The sequence below is a fragment of the Phoenix dactylifera genome, chromosome 12 (assembly GCF_009389715.1).
Source record: "Phoenix dactylifera cultivar Barhee BC4 chromosome 12, palm_55x_up_171113_PBpolish2nd_filt_p, whole genome shotgun sequence".
Taxonomy (NCBI): Eukaryota; Viridiplantae; Streptophyta; class Magnoliopsida; order Arecales; family Arecaceae; genus Phoenix; species Phoenix dactylifera.
In genome coordinates, this window is record NC_052403.1 from 7,711,424 (window position 1) to 7,728,400 (window position 16,977).

At 39.0% G+C, this 16,977-nt stretch overlaps 2 protein-coding genes and 1 pseudogene across 2 annotated transcripts; 1 reads left to right on the top strand and 2 right to left on the bottom strand.

Moving 5' to 3' along the window:
* Positions 1 to 1,263: 1,263 nt before the first annotated feature.
* LOC103712650 (probable WRKY transcription factor 14) lies at positions 1,264 to 3,553 on the bottom strand. Its single transcript, XM_008799231.4, has 3 exons — positions 2,851 to 3,553; positions 2,607 to 2,744; positions 1,264 to 1,956 (listed from the first exon to the last, which is right to left on the bottom strand). The coding sequence occupies exons 1-3, from the start codon at positions 2,931 to 2,933 to the stop codon at positions 1,425 to 1,427; spliced, it is 753 nt and encodes a 250-aa protein (XP_008797453.1). The 5' UTR covers positions 2,934 to 3,553; the 3' UTR covers positions 1,264 to 1,424.
* Positions 3,554 to 8,012: 4,459 nt separating this feature from the next.
* Positions 8,013 to 8,854, top strand: LOC103712649 (cytochrome c oxidase subunit 5C-like). The gene is made up of 2 exons (XM_039132682.1): positions 8,013 to 8,054; positions 8,447 to 8,854. The coding sequence occupies exons 1-2, from the start codon at positions 8,013 to 8,015 to the stop codon at positions 8,651 to 8,653; spliced, it is 249 nt and encodes an 82-aa protein (XP_038988610.1). The 3' UTR covers positions 8,654 to 8,854.
* Positions 8,855 to 14,357: 5,503 nt separating this feature from the next.
* On the bottom strand, positions 14,358 to 16,119 carry LOC103712651 (annotated as a pseudogene).
* Between the last annotated feature and the right edge of the window lie 858 nt (positions 16,120 to 16,977).

The following is a 16,977-nucleotide window of genomic DNA, read 5'->3' on the forward strand; positions in this document are numbered from 1 at the left end:
TCTTATTTTCTACTCAACTAAAAGAATAGAGAGAGAAGGTGGGGAGCCATGATATAAAGGCAAAGCACTACGCCTCCAGGTGTTATTTGCGCCGTTGGTGCTTGTGGGTTGATGTTTTCAGTGTAAATGAGTGAGGGCACGAGTGAGCCTTCCGATCCAAGCAAACAGGTTCGTGATTTAACGTCCTGAAACGCAACGTTTTCAAATGTTTTGGTTTGATTAATTCATTGCACTTGGTCCCCTGGAGGTAGCAACATCATCTATAGTGTATGGATAACAAAGCACATGGTCCATCACTTGGTCTTATACGCACTTGCTCTTGAAATGTAAGTACATGATAGATCATTTGGTAGTCTCAAGAAAGATTAAGACTGATGATAAGAGAGATTTATTGATATAATCATCCAAATGCGCGTGCGCCCACTCGGCTCAACACTTGCAGATGCGCAATGTTTGATAGGAAAAATAAATACAAATTATGTATTATAGTACATAGGAGTTATTGATATATATATAGTATATAAGCCCTACCATATGACCATTCCTCTGATCATTGATATTAACTTATGGTACTGGAGAATATTCTCCAACCTTGTATGCAGTCCTGCAGAGGACAAGAAGAATATCATAAGCTTGCTAACAAAAGCATGCTAAACCTTTTTTATTTTTTTCGGTAAAATGGATAATTTATACAATTCTAGTACGTACATATCCAAAAAGGTCAAAAGACAACAAATTCTGAAACGCTTTAGGCAGCTCCATTTTTCGACCCAAAGAGCATCTACGAAGTAGTTGGCCATATATGAGGCTATCCAGTCCGCAACTCTGTTAGACTCTTCGTAGACATGCTTGGCTTAAAAGGTCACATCGCAACAGACTATGGCTCGGATGTCTCGAAGCAGAGCCAAAAACCTTAGCCGAATCATCCTTCTTTTATCTATTGGCAGGGAGATCTTGCAACCATACTTGAGATATGTTTATATATATTTTTTTTTGGCAACAAGATACGTTTATATTAAAAAAAAAAGGGAAAAAAGGGAGACCAAGTGCAGCCCACTCAATAGAAACGAACCCTCCTAAAAATCAAAAAGCAGCCACCCATCATCAACACTCACCTCATGGAACTCGTGCTAGCTTTTCATACTGCCCGACCACGAATGACCAATTGTCACCTCTCCTTTATTCTTTTGGATTGTTTGTGGGCTTCCCATTTGTTCGAAAAGCTTTCCATATTTCAAAAGAAGACATCTAAACCACAGAGAATTCGAAAACAAAGCGAGCCAGCTTTTCCACTCCCATATGATGATTTCATTCCAAAACAAGAGACTGAATTACGTACAGTGAGAGGACAAAGATTAAAGAGGGAGGAAATCTAGAAAAAGAAACTGCTATGGTCTGCATGAAGTACGAACAAGCAAGCCCAGCTACATCAAAGAGAATGTAGTTCGAGAAGGGAGGAACAGGATCCTTTCATCGAAGAAGCTTTCTCTGACCAAGCTTGTGAGAGATGAAGGGACGGGCAGCTCCTCTAGCTCATCGAAGAAGTCATTCTCCCCATCAGTCTTTGGTGCTGTCATCGAGTTCGGGGAAGGGAGGGGGTCCTCTTCATCAAAGAGGATATTTAGCTGATGATCATGGACTGCTTCTCTTGGCTGGTTTTGTTGAGAGACCTCTTGGGGGCGCTGGGGTGGAAATGGGGGTGGAGATTTCTCCTTGCTGAGGCTTTCTTCACTTGTGGTGTTGGGTTGGCTTGGGCTCTTGGGTATGGAGAGGTCTTGGTTAATAATGGACTGACTCTGGGGGGATGGTTCTTGTGGGCAAAGCGAGGGGAGGTGAGGGCCTGCATGATTGTGGTCTGAGGTGTAGGTGATGATCAGAAGGGATGAATCTGTTTTGCTCCTCTCCACTTGCTTCTTGGCTGAACAACCTTTGGAGGTGCTACACTTGTAATAGCCCCTGATATAAGAAGAAAAAGAACAGCATCATCAGCTAAAGCAGGCTCTCATCATTATATATATGATAGCTAACAAGCAAGTATTCCATCGAATGAAAGAGTAAAGGTTGAATAGCAAAGGCAAAAGAATTTCTAAATGAGAATAAGATATTAGCAGAGAAGCATGAAAGTTTTTGTTGAGAATATATGGTCCTGAAAAAAAGTAGAAGATTTGTGGGGAAGAGAAGATATACCACTGCTCTGAAAAATGAGAAAAGAAGTGAAGAGGGTTTGATGATGTAGTTCTGATTTCACTTGAAAGAAAAGAAAATCATGTTATAGCTAGTTTAAGAACCTAAGAACACTTATTCAGTCACACCGCAGGGCATCCCAAATGTTTGAACCTCGATAATTTATGGCTATTGGTTTTGATATATGTCAGAATTAGCAGCTAAAGGCAACAAAATAGTTAAAGAGAATCGACAAATATGCGACTGTTTCACTTTCAAAATCAAGAATACAGAGAACGCCACAACAGTGGTAGCTAAAACTATGTAATATTTGAAATATCAAGTTATGCAAGGAGAAAATAAGGTTGCAACAGAGCAGCAAACTTAGAGATTTGGGAGATGAGAAGAACTTTGAATATTTGGAATTGTAAAGAGAGCACTACCTAGGATATGGAGACCCTTTGATGGGTTTCTGTCCATATTTCCTCCAAGACCAAAAATCTGAAGGTGGAGATTCACCCTTCTGTTTCCGCACATCTGCTTCAATTCTGGATGTGACCACAGTCTTCTGAACCACCTTCCTGTACAGCAAAACAAATAAAAGAGATTCACAATAGGTTACGCATCAAGACACTTTTAAGAACACCTTAAATCAAGAAAAAAAGAGAGAGAGAAAGGAGAAGGAACCTTCTCTTGGAGACTGAACTGTCCATCTTGGACACTTTGTGAACCTTCAGAACTTGTTTTGTAGGTGGGGAGCCATCATCCATTGTCCTATAACTTGTGAGCTCTTCTTTCTCTTTCTTCAGCTACATATTCTTCTTTGTTTCTGGGGAACTGGGTTCTTTGTAGTCACATGGTTCATGGCAAAGCCCACATGAAAGGTGTGCTAAAGGGTAGAGAGAGAGAGAGAGGTTATTAATGACAGAAAAAGGGTTATGGATTAAGCTTTCTTCTTTAAGGGGAAGGGCATGACAGAGGACAGGCCATGCTGCTTTCTTTCTTTATGACCCGAATACAAAGCTACAGGAATCATGCTGTTGAACTTGCTGCAGGGCACTGCCAATCCCTTGCCAAAAGAACCAACTTGCCCTCTAGTCCTCTATTTTGGTTGGTCCCAGTGTCAGTCTTGCACAAGGGAACTGTTGATATAAAATTTACTTTGCTACTTGAGTACACACTGAACTTTTGCATAGCCTCCATTGTCCCCACACAATCTGTTCATCCAACAGTAACAAGACTTTGATGATTGTCACTGCAAATACAGAAGCAAAAAAACAAAAAAAAATGCAAGTAACTTTGATTTCATTGTCCAATTCCTCAAGAAAACCTACATGGTGATGCTAATGCAACAACAGAATTCTAGAATTTATCTGTAGTCTCCCTCTCTCTCTCTCTCTCTCTCTCTGTGTGTGTGTGTTGGAAGATTTGGGGGGCACAAAGAGGTCCTTTGTAATGGAAAAAGGTAGTGCATCCATAAACCATTTGAGTCATTCAACAAGTCATACCATGTGTCACAAATGATCTTATACCGAGTTGAAACACCACATTCATTTTTCTTGTGCATATTGCTAATAATATAATTCCATGTCTCAGTGGACCATTCACAACTGCACCAAGAACTCTATGAACTGATCTCCATGGTTCACCATCTGCAGCTAAAGACCATGTTAGCAAACTATTGCAATGCCCTCTTTCAAGGAATTTGGTTCACACTAACATAGCAAGAGGAACAAACCAGCAAGCATATACATAAATAGCTAAATTAGCATTAAGGAAGGTTCAAACAAAATTTTTCCTAAAATAAGAATCAAAACCAAAAGAAGTCTCTTCCATTGTATATGGGTGGCATAGGAACACATTCACAGTTCTTTGTTACCAAGACAAGGTGAACATCCTGGTCCTAACCCAACACATTCTTGCCCAATAACCATTCCGAGTAGGGTCCAGTTCCAAAAGAGAGGCCTAGATATACTAATTGATCAAACGCCCTTAGTACAAGAAGGTTGTCATTGTCGCCCGTAAGTTAAGTGGGTCTCAAGACTGCAGGGGTCGCCTAACCAAACCACCTGCATATGGACAAGAAAAGAGAGAAGCTCATCCACACTGTTTTACATGGTGGTTACCTGACATTAAGAGCTGTTGAAGGTCACCTTTGGATGCATGAGCTTCACTTGCTTTATTTAGAAGCAGATAACTTTGTTTGCTCTGTTCCTAGAAGCTATGCAGATAATTTGTGATCTAATACCTGTTTATCTATCTACTCATTTCCTGTTTAATTTTTTGGGAAATTAAATCAGATAATATGTCGAAAGAAATATTCGAAAGAGAAGCAACCACAGGGCAACCAAGACCATGATTGATGATGGATTGGTTGTCAAGCTTCTGATAGACCTCTGAAAAATTTGTGCTGTGGATACAATATTTGAAATTTAGCTGGCAGAGTCTACAATTAACAAATGACAGCACAATCTCAGGAAGACAAACTGCTATGAATAACTTTCAAGTAGTTCAGCAAAAGTCCTGTCAACAATACATAGAGCTATGGACAGCATTATGTGTCTCCTTGTCTTGGAAAAAAATCGATGATGATAACTTCCAATCATTTGCTTTAGCATGACATTTTATTGTAGCCAAACTAGGTTCTTGTATAAACCTACAGCCTATCTAGGTAACCAGCAGCAATCCCACTGGACTTCAGAAGCTCCTTCAAAATATTCATATCTTCCTAGCTATGAGTGTTCATCAAGGCTACTTGTTTTTTCATATCCAAATGTGCCTCATGTTCCACTTTTTCATGACACAAGTTGCAGAGGATCCATTGCCAATAATAAGATAAAATATTCATGCCCGTATGATTTAGTTGTAAGTAAAAGACAAATTGGTGACTAAACTATGGACAGGGTTGCATGGTTGAATCGTGTGATAGACACTTTCAGTACCATTTATAAGTAGTTTTAGAACTCGTTTACAAAAAAAAAAAAAATGAGAAAAAGTGTGGTTAATAAAAAAATAAAGAAATGCCTCATATTTAGTTGAAGCTTTCGGAAAAAAAAAAGAGAAAGTAACATTTTCATAAAAATAAAATTTCTATATTTTATAGAAAAAATTATATAAAATATGAAAAATTTAATTCTCATCAGCTATAATTTTTTTTAAAATATTCTTAATTAAGGGATTTAGATAATATAGGATAAGATTTTTTTCTTTATTAAGAGTATAACAGATATTTTATATATTTTTTTAAAAAAATTGATGTTCAAATAAATATAAGTTACTATGAAATGTGCTATTTTTCCAAACATTGTATATATAAAATTATTTTTTAAATATAATATATTTAGATATTATTTTTTTAAAAAAAAATTAGAAAGAATATTTTTTTTCTGAAGTCTTTAGAGAAAAAAAAATATTGATGATGGTTTTAGTTTGCCGGAAAACCACACCCATCCATGCACCCTGTCACGGTAAAATCGCACCGTCTGACAGACAACAGGGTGACCTGACGGGTAACTCGTGCCGGATTTTCCCGTAAATATTTCATGGTCAACGCGTTCCTATGGCGCGCCGCCGGATTTTTTTCCCATAATCATTGTCATGTCGTTATGCGCACAATCTACGGTCGACGTCTCACAGGGGCGCACGGATCAACGGCCATGATTCAATTCTTCCTTCCGGCGATAGTTTGGGGGGGCTTAATGGTAAAAGATGCACAGAATAAAAGTACCGGCGATAGCTTGGCGGCCGCAAACGGATCGCAGGTGGGAGGCTCTTGCGCTCTCCGCACTTCTGAATTCAAGGTTGTTCTCTCCCCCCTCCCCCCCCCCCCACCAACTAATTTCCTTCATTTTTTTTGTTTAATTGCTTCTATGTCTTTGTATAGTAGGATTCCATTCTGGATAGATGCTTGAATCCGCGATGGTTTTCCTATTTATTTTTGTGGACTTTAGATGGGTTGATTCATCTTTGATCGTTTCGCTGTCCCCGTTTTGTTGCCAAATTTTTTGGTTTAATAAGTGGAAGATTTGTAAAGTATTGGACTAAGAAAGATGCCGTTAATCTTATTTTTGGTGGCCTTTTGTTTGAATTTTTTGTTTTCTGGGGGTGGGAATTTTACTGGATTATAGGGAAATTTTTTGGGTAATGATGCTAGGGATTATTATCTGATCTGATTGATGAGTATGGCTTTGATTCGCTGAAAAGAGAGGAGAGTCTTGGTTGGATTCGGAATGGTTTCAACCGATTAATGAAGGATAATGGCGTTAGTTCGTCACTCAGCAAAATGGAAATGGAAATTTAAATTCAGACGATGTAGAATTGTGAGAATCTTGAGGTATTAACAGGATAAGGGTAGGGCCGTATCCGTTTAAATCAAATGTTAAGATCTTAATCGCCCAAGGACGTAGAGATTTCATCCATCACCCATTTGATGAAATTAGGCACAGTATTTGCTTTTTTTTTTTTTATCTCGAGGTTATGGCCATGTTGATTGTTAAAGGGGGAGAATTTAACATTTGAACTGCCGTCTTCACCTCGGCGTTGGTCTGATATGGATGAATAGCCTTGGACTTATTCTTACTCTTCCAAGAGATGCCAATGATCTGTACCACCTAAACTTATAACCCTAATATATAGGGCTATCTGATGTCCTCGTCTTCGCCGCTACCATCATGACCGTGACCGCTCTTTTTGAGCTGCTCGGAGGCACCTGATGATCCATAGCATTGAATTGGGTTAGCAGAAACAGAGTCATGTAGAGCGAGTGGAAGGGTCCCTTCTTGGTAGCAGAATGATGTCTATACTATATCCTTTTGCTCTGTATCCTACATGTCAATATAAGTATCTGCAGCAAACACCGGAGCCTACAACATTGATGACAAATCAGACAACACTTTCATGTCTTGAAGTTTCGGTTAACCTGCATATTCCTTCTTCAATATCCATCCTTAATCATCTTCTTCTTTTTCATCGTTTCAGGATGTGAGCAGCAACCATTATAATTTCTTTTGTCTTCTGTGATAGTTTAGTGTATGCAAATAGATTTATCACACATTTGCAATGATAGTTTTGAACTTTGTTTATGTGATATGTTAGTTTGTATGTGCATCTGTTCACTACTTAGTCAATCCATTTTCATGGTGCAATTTATTTTAAGAAATTGAAAGTGTCGTTCTTGTCATGAAGCAGGTTTAGAAATCTTAGGAAGTTGATTAAGCCATATCTTTGTTGAATGGCCCAATATCCCATACATCTTAAGTACATGCCAATGCCTTAGAAGCATTGTGCTATTTAAATAAATATATCATTATATGAATTTTACTGATGTGGCGTGCTTCCAAGATGTGGATGATGACATTGCTCGATCATGAGGTTACCTAAGCCTTTTCCAAAGTCTTGCATTGTTTCTCCCAAACAGAGTCTCATCCATTGATGATGCTTCTCTCATTTTGTGGTGACCCACAGAAGTGAAGTGTTAATTTTGCATATATGTAGTTTTAGCCATTTCGTCCCTCAATATAAAAACTCTCAGGGTCCCCTTGTTGCTTGTAGAGGTAGGAGTTTTCCTAACTTTTTCTTTCCCTTATTGAATTAAAATTTGACCCCATAATGAAAAGAAAAGAAAGGTTTAAAGTGGGTAATAGATAGTCTAGCTACTCCGTGGCTAGCCCTCATTTCTATAGAAAAACCAGTTCATATGGCCTCTTTCCTCCAATCATTCTCAATCACCTAGGACTGTTTCTTTGGTCCATCAATCCCCGAGCAATTAAAAATTAAAATAGGATGTGTCATAAAGTTTTAGTCCATCATCTTTCAAGATATGTGGCAGTAATAGCTAATGGTGGACATTTATGTCTTCTGATCTCAATGGTCTCCTCAGTGCAAACCACATGGTATTCCATCCAATGACATCAGTTTCAGTGGCTCTTTTGCAGTTGTGCAGTCCTTTAGGAGTTGAAGTCGGCCACCTTCTGTCATGATCATTTTGTCACAAGTACATGATCTTTAGAAAAGGGTGCACTTAACCTGTAAGCAAGTCATTTGTGATGGCTGTCAAATATAAATTAAGGCATCATGAATTTTCTATCATAGTCATCCTATGTAGCATCGGAAGCTGATATTGTAGTGGGTGTCAAATGTAACTCTGAATCATAGAATCTTGATATTTTTAAATTGAGTTAGGGAAAGATCCTATGCACGATTTCTAGTTAGCAAATTTTTCATATGCTTTCCCTCACAATTTGTTAATTGTTATCCTTCATAGGGTTCATTTCATTTTGCTTGAGAAGGAAACAAATGGCTGCCCCACAAGATCGCACATGCCACTCTGAAAGGGCCGAATGTGGTCAAAGAGATCTGCATTGGAATAACGCTGGGCATTCTCGCCGGTAGCATGTGGAAGATGCATCACTGGAACGAGCAGAGGAAGACCCGAGCCTTCTATGATATGCTCGAAAAAGGGCAGATAAGCGTTGTTGCTGCTGAAGAATAGATTACGCACGTCTTCTCCCTTTTGAAGGATGTTTAGTTTGGCAACTTTTTTCTCTCCAAAGTTGAGGGTAATCATATGAATTGATTTGATCTGTTGCTGGCCATTGAATAAGTTCAAGTCATGGATTCTGAGAAACTTTACACACTCTTTTTGATTTGAAATGGAGTGATTAGTTGGAATTTTTTATTAGCCTCTCTCTAATCTTTAGTCCTTGTGCATGTTGCTATGAATTGTGCAAAGGGGGACTTGGGACTCGCCAACTGAACTAATGGTCATAATTTTGGTATCATTTCATGATTTGGGCTTTCTGAGCATTTCTTCAAGAATTATGTTTTTTAGATTGTTCTTGATCTTTGAAGCAGTTCTCTTGGTCATTAATGTCGGAGTTCAACTAATGACAGGGCTTGCTCATCATGGTCATTATTTGTAGAAGACCCTTTTTTTCAAATTGGTTGGCTGTGTTAGTATTGACTTATGGAATTGTTGTCAATCTGCTCTCCAGGTTTACTTGGGTTGACAGGAATTGCTTTCCATGCCCAACTATGAAATGGATTATTACAACTTGAATAAGGTAGCATTCATTGTTCAGGCCACAGTAGCTATTAGCTATTGTTCAGACTAGTGGTCCTTTTTCCATCCAGTTGTCCAGTTAAATCACCAACCATCCATTTAAGAGGGTCCAACCAATCAATGGTGGATGACCAAACAGTCGGGAGAGCCCCACTCTAATACATGCTTTGCCCTAAAAAACTTAAAAACTTCCATAGAAAAAATTACAACCAACTTAACCGTTTAATTCTTCGTATTACCTGCCCAAAATCCCAAAGTCCATGACACCCCTCTCTCCCTCCATGTCTCTCCTCCAAAACTTTCACCACCTCTTCCATAATCTTGCTCTTGCCGAACCCCACCCAGCTGTCGCCCTCCTCCAAATCTCCTGAACCCACGACAAGCTCTCCCAAATCCATTCCCTCCTCATCAAAACCTCTCTTATCTGAGAGAAGCATGCCCATTTGTGCATTGTTTGGTCGATATATATGGAAATTGTGGGAGAATCGATTTAGTTTATGAATGTGAGGATCCATGCGGATGTATGTTTAGTTCCGCATCAGTTATGTACTTCATAAATCTTAAATATTTATACAAGAATAAAGAACCCGAATAGCTCTTTCTAGCTAGCTTTTTTGGGTGAGATCCTATATGATTACAAAATGGTTGCAGAACTAACCTGGTTCATAGCCTATTTGGATTAAGTGATACTACAGCATTGGCCTATTGGGGCTAACTAAGGGCCAATCGTGGTGCTTGTGATTAGATTTGAATGGATTTGGATCCTTGGCCTAGCGAGGATGCCAAGACTTAAATAAGGAGAGTATGTAAGGACCCATGTAGATGTGTATTTCTTTCCACATCGGCTATGTACTGGATAGATCTTGGGTACTTATACATATCAAGAAATTCAAATAGCACCTTCTGACTAGTCTTTTGGGGTGAGAATGTAGGTTGGTACAAGGAGGTCTTTAGGGCGTTTCATGATAAGGTGGTGTTCCTTTGGAATGCTGTGTTAGGGTATTGGACAGTGGAAACAAAGCCCAACAAGATCACCTTCATTTGTGAGGATAATAGAAGCCATTCAGGCCTCATCGATGATGGCTTGCAGATTTTTGACAGTATGAATAAAGATCATAACATTGGACCAACCACAGGTACTGTTCGATGCATCTTCTTGGCCATTCTGGGTTGTTAGATGTTGCAAAAAGGGTCACCAAGACAATGGCCACGGCGGTCAAGGCAGTGTTCGGAAAGCCCTTCTTAGTGCATGTAGGTTCTATGGTGATGTTGAATTGAGAGAGCAGGTGGGAACAATTCTACTTGACTAACGGATAATGGAAACTACATGCTTGTGTCAAATATTTATGCCATGAGAATATAGGTGGGAGGATGTTGGAAGGTCGCGGAGGATGATGATGATGGAAAGAGGAGGGAGAAAATCTCCTGGGTGCAGTTCAATAGAAGTAAATGGTGTGGTTCACATGTTCATAGCTCGGGATTGGTCTCACCCACAAAGTCAGAAGACAATACCCTTACTGGATGAACTTTCTACAATTTGGTAGCAGTCAGGACTTCAGATAATTGCTTCTGCTTTTATGATCAGTATTTCTGTTGTATACTTGAGGATGAAAAGCTTGTAGGCGTCGAATTAAGCTACTTTCAATGTTCAGAGTGAAGCTAGCAATGATATTATGAGTCTAATGAAAAGAATTGCAACAATTTTAAGCAGCAGTCACCTGTCAAAATTTGGATAAGTGGATTAGGCTTCTGGATTATGAATTCATTATTCAGTTGATTTCCATGTTCGATGAACACTATTACTCTACCATGAGCAAGGGCATAAACATGGAATATCATTCCTAATGTGCAGAAGCTAACATGACACTTCATGGGTAGAAGATAAACTAATTCAGGTAATAGAAGTGATCAATAGCTTAGCTCTTGTCATATGAAGTGCATGCATGGAAGATTCGCAAGCGAGGGATATGAATAGGAGTGTCCTAAGATCCTTCTAGTCTCTACTTCTGTATACGACTGAGGGGCGGAGAAAAAGATGAAATTTTCTCCTTATAAAATGCTCTCATTGAACACATCAAGCACTCCATCCCGAAGGCCAAATTTGATGAAGGATATGAATTCATTTTGGTGTGGAAAAGAACTCAATTGGTAGTATGATTCATGTCTCGAGATGTAGACACTAGGCTATTGATAATGCAATGAAAGCAACTCTGTTCTACACCTGCAGTGAGAACTTAGATTTCAAGCAACGCATGATCATTTCTGTAGATATCCCACTAGGCATTGTGGCAATTGAGTGTCCCCATGGACATAGGCAGTGTCATGAAATGAGTCATGACTAGTATATGGATAGATTATTGTCTTACTTTGATGCCAATATGACCTCTGTACATCGATGAGAGTATTGTCTGTCTTCATGTCAGCTATCAAAAGGCCAAGGACTTGGTAGCCATTCAAACATCAAAGAGACGACTAGTGTACATACAAACTTTTGTCCCCTCTTGTTGCTACATCAGAAAAGAGTACAGACTGAACAAACCAGCAAAGAAAAAGATGACCCTTTTTCTCATGTTTAATTATCTGAAGGCCAGGGCCTCGGTAGCAATTAAAACATCAATTCTTCTGATCTGATAAATATAGAATCAGCTCGGTGGTGGCTCGACCTCCCAAAAATCTCTGTTTGGCTGTGTTTTGATCAAATAAAAAGATTCCAGATCTAGACTGACCATTCTTATCTCAGTCGATTGGTACCTCTCTGAAATTGCAAAAGATTTAGCGTCCAAACCTTCATGATCCATCCTCCATGATATTTTGTTTTTTTAAAAAAATCAGATCTATTAGTATTTCACTACCTACCTGTTATTTATTGTTCTTTGAAAAAATTGCAAGGGGCCTTGCTTGGCATCAGTTTTGTTGTTGCCTTCACAAAACTGATGCCAATATCAAAGGATGGAGCCCCATTCATAATTGAAAGATTGGAAGAATTAAGAAAAAGGAGAGGCATGCATACCTCCACAATTGAGTGAAGGTGAGGATAAATATTTTTGGAGCTTCCGGTGAGCGACGCACCATGGTTGCTAAGGTGGACACAGACAATGTCCAACAAGCAGCAGCTTGCACAAATATTTTTTGGAGCTCTGTTGATATGCTTAAGAGAGAGGGGTGGAAAATCCAGAATTAAATCAGACTACTATGAACAAAAAATTAGATATGTTAGGTAAGAAGTGAATGGTCTTTAGATTATAGGAAACTACCACCAAAATTGAGACACTCCAGTTTGGATGGTTTTTGGATTGTAAGAAACCCATCCCTTATGACTTTGATCTAATTTAGGGTTTTACCATACTGTTATAGTCTGAACATGCATAAATATGTATAGCCCGGCCGCTTTATTAAGTGTGCAAATGACCATAGTTGTGCTATCTTCCACTCTGGCGACATGATGTTTGGGAGCATGTTCAATTGAGCATAAATAAATACTCGCTATCTTCGAACAAAGCATGATTATGCATGCCAAGTTTGCATTAGAATTACCTGAAATTTCATATTATTACGACCCATCATTATTTGTAGAGGTCCCAATATAGTCATTCTAATAGTACATTTGCAGTTAATTACAAAGTTGAGATCAGTGTCACATGAACTTCGTCCTCTCCAGTGAATTAGTATTGGAATTTTGGCATGAAAAAAATATAATATGTGCTCGGAGGTGCACAAAGATCGAACTTTAACGTGATAAGTTATATCAAACAGGTAGTAGATCATTCTTTTATTCGGTAATAATAATCAAAAATACTAATCCTTATGTTTGACTAAGCCAGGAGAAGGAACAAAATCTAAGCATGTCGAACTGAAGTACCTCAAGACTCCCTAGATCCAGTTCTGAAATTTTACCATTAAGCAACAACAATAACTACTGGAACCAAAAACAAGTTACATAGAAGATCATTAAACAGTGACAATGTTTTCCAAGTTTTTTCTTTTTCAAATGAAAATTAAGGATAATGACTTCCTAATTCCACTGCAAGAGTCATGGAGACTGATTCTCTCAATAGAATGCCAGATCATTCACACAAAACTAGTGCTAAGTTTTTTTTTTTTTTTTAATTAGAAGGGAGTAATCTTTACCCTTTTTTTTTAAAATTCTATATTCATTCCATTCTTGAGATTGACTCCAACCAGAATTGAATCTTTCCCTCGGGCAAGAGAAGATGGAGACCACATAAAACTAAACAGTGGTGGGGCTGCTTGCGATGTGCCTCCAAGAGGACATGTCCAGCTTGGAATGAGACAAATCAGGTTTCAGAATGGAAATCGATCACCGACTCCCCCCTTCACATGAAGAGACATATAAAGCACCAACTGTACTTTGTAGCAGATCGAAATTGACAGATCTCTTAAAAGAACAGGACCAAATCTATGCTATAGATTTTCTTGCTTCCCTAAAACCAAAGGCAAGCTACATGGTGGAATCCATCTAAGATCTTCCAAAGCACGTGAGAACATCTAACTACTTTTTCAACGAAATTGTAACCAAAATGGTGATGCGATGTGCTTTTCACGACTGGCCACAGAATGGCTTGGGACCAGTGTATCCACACTCCTTAGCATATCAAATCTCTTTTTGCAGCAAAACCCTTGACACTGATGTGAACACTCGAGAAATCAGAAGTAGAGACTTCTCATAAAAATTTGATCAGTGTAACTCATCCGATTCTGCGAGTTCATTGCCATTGTAATCTATAACATAGATTTTCTAGGATTGCTTATAAGAGCAGTATATTCAAGAAAAACAGCATTTCAAATAACATGTGTTGTTATAATCCTAGTGTTCCAACTCATATAAACAACAACCATATTCATTACAAATGCTTCAAATTCAACCCAATAACAGTCAGGATACCTTCGTTACCAACTTTAGATTTTTTTTTTTTACTGAAACGGATAATTCATACAATTCTAGTACAGATACATCTAAAAAGATTAAAATATAATATATTCCGAAGCTCACACAGCAGTTTTTTCTCTCCAACCCAACCCAAAAAGGTGTCTTCGACCCTGGAGCAACTGCAGGACTTCTTCAAATACACTGGAGATCAACAACAGAGGACACAAACTATGATAGCAACCAAAATGATCAAAGTCTCACACCAATCAAACAAGAACATGAAATAAAAGGTGATTTCTTACATCCACATTCAACAGAAGGACATACACATACTACACTAGAACACCAAGAATTAAAAACAACAACTAAGAAAAATTCTATTCAACAGAAACACCTTTTATTCAACTACTAATAAATAGAACAACCATCACAGCTCTCGCCATGATCGATTGAAGCTTCAGCACTGGAACATGTCGGCCGAGGCCACGATCAGCTGGGATGGGCAAGGGAGCTGCCATGGCTTGAGGAGGGGGTCCGGTATCTCGGGTATATCCATCGACATCCCGCTGAGCTCCTCCACAATGTGGAGGAGCGAATTCAGCGATCGAAGCCTGTCGGTCCAACTCCATCACCTGGGTCCTCAGATGTGCGTTCTCAGACTCCAGCCTCACATACTGCTCGGTGAAGAGATTGATCTGCGTTAAAATCTGGCTGTTCTCCTCCTTGAGCAGAGCCAATTGGTTCACCAAATCGTCGAGGTGCTGCTGCTTCCTCATCCGGGACCTCCTCGCCGACTCCCCGGTTTGAGAGCATCCTCTTCCGCTTCCTCTCGTCCATCCCCATGAGCTGCGCATCGCCCTCGGAACCGGAAGTCTGGGGAGCTGACGCCGACGACATCTGATTCTACTTGACTTTCAGAAAAATACGCAAGGTCTTCCGGAAAAGAATTGATGGAGAATTCACAGTCTATATCGAATCGAAGTAGTCAAGCTGAGAGATTTAACTCATGAGATCACGTAGAAATGGTAGAGGAACACCACAGAGAAGGAGTGGAGGAGGCAGATGCCGCGGCGGTGAGAGGCGAAGCTCATAAAGGCTAGAGAGCGGCTTTTAATGGAATTCGGCAGGAGAGCATCGGTATCATGAACCAGGATCTCCAGGGCAATCGGGGGGAGCAGAAAAGAGGGTTTTGATGGAAGATAATTGGAGCTGAATCGATTGATGCAACGCCGGATTCGAGCCAGCACGAGCTGAAATTATATCAAAACAGTAAGAACGGAGCTTAAAGTCGATATCTTGAAGCCAGTGTTGTCTGAGAGAATACGGAATTCGTCCGGAGGACCCTACAAGAAGAGATTTTGGAACAGGGTTTTCTGCCAACCGAAAGAACTACTGAAAGAAACCAAACCCACCTTCAAGAAGATTGGATTTTGGAACAGGGCTTTGTTTCCCAAGAGAGATAACAGCCGGATCATGCAATCAAACCTCCAGAATACCCAGAATCACAAAGAAATCAGCTCAAACAACGACAAAAAAAATATCCGATCTTTGGTATGGGTCACACTCAGAAAGATAGGATTTTGGAACAGGAATCCGTTTCCAGGACAAGATGACAACCGTAAGATGCCGTATAAATCCCAGAACACCCAGAAATCGAAGAGAAATCAGGCGAATCACGACGCAGAGAATCCAATTTTTTGAATGGATTTCTCTCCAGAACAAGGCATCAACCACAAAAATCAACCAAAACAACCAGAATCTCTCCAATTACCCAAAAAAGAGAAGGCAGAGAGAGAAGAAATACGTAGCTTTTGAAGAGTAACGGAGACGTCCACAAGGGAGAGAAGAAAGCCCAGAGCGCAAGCTAGAGAGACGAGAGAAGGGATTGGACGGAGGAAACTTGGCTATTTATAGATGAACATGGGGATAATTTTTTTCTATAAGTCGGGGGGAATCTTCCACATGATTTTGTGGCAGAGCTCGTTTGGATGGCCAGCCATCTCAAAGCTGGATTTTTTTTTTCCCTTTTGCTTCGTTCCTCCCCACCTTTTATGGATCGTGGTTCCTTAAAATAGCCTTATCACCGGATCGCAAAGGAATAATACACGGATTAATTTTAAGAAAGTGTTAAGTAACGCCCATGGAATTGTAACGGCACTTGGGTTACCATTGCTGTGCCTCTTAACTCCGTTACGTCCGAAAATAACGGTCCTTATTTCTTATCCACTCTGGCTTTTTTTTTCTTTTCTTTTTTCTTTTTTCAATGTCGTAAAGATCTCTTTATTAAGAGACGATGTTGTGTTCCAAGTTGGGCATATTTACAGAAAGACTAATAAAGCTTCAGATTGGGTAGCCTCGTATGTGGCCGATCACTTCAGAAGATTCTATGAGTCGGAAAAGAAAGCTGCTTAAAGCATTTCGTAGTGTATTATTTTTTGACTTTTTTTAGATACATTCATATTAGAAGTGTATGAGCCATTCGCTGTAGCAAAAAAAAAATATTGTATAAATCTCTTTATTTCTTATCCACTCTATTTTTTTAACTTTTTCTTTTTTTTCAATGCTGTAAAGGTTGTTGCAAAAGAAATGTCTCATTTAATAATACCATTGGTTTATGCCTTATTGATATATAATTATATCTATAAATATTACATAAAGTAAATATAATATTGTTATAAGTGAAGATAAAACAAAAGGCACTATTAGTACTGTCATGTATCTATATATGCTTGATTCAAAAGAAGAAATGGTTTTGTTTTTCACCTTAAATACTATGCTTGATTTCAAATTGAAAGTGGGTGAAATAGAAATAATTATTTTTCTTGGAACAAATATTTTAGAAGTTATTCTTATTATTCTTTGACTG

Bases quoted from the DNA above. Each gene is read 5' to 3' on its own strand.
- LOC103712650 (XM_008799231.4), bottom strand. From the start codon at position 2,933: ATGGATGATGGCTCCCCACCTACAAAACAAGTTCTGAAGGTTCACAAA. The intron at 2,745-2,850 runs GTTCCTTCTCCT...TTTGCTGTACAG, and splicing joins AGTTCAGTCTCCAAGAGAAG to GAAGGTGGTTCAGAAGACTG. The intron at 1,957-2,606 runs GTAGTGCTCTCT...TTCTTATATCAG, and splicing joins AAAGGGTCTCCATATCCTAG to GGGCTATTACAAGTGTAGCA.
- LOC103712649 (XM_039132682.1), top strand. From the start codon at position 8,013: ATGTCTTCTGATCTCAATGGTCTCCTCAGTGCAAACCACATG. The intron at 8,055-8,446 runs GTATTCCATCCA...CATTTTGCTTGA, and splicing joins TCCTCAGTGCAAACCACATG to GAAGGAAACAAATGGCTGCC.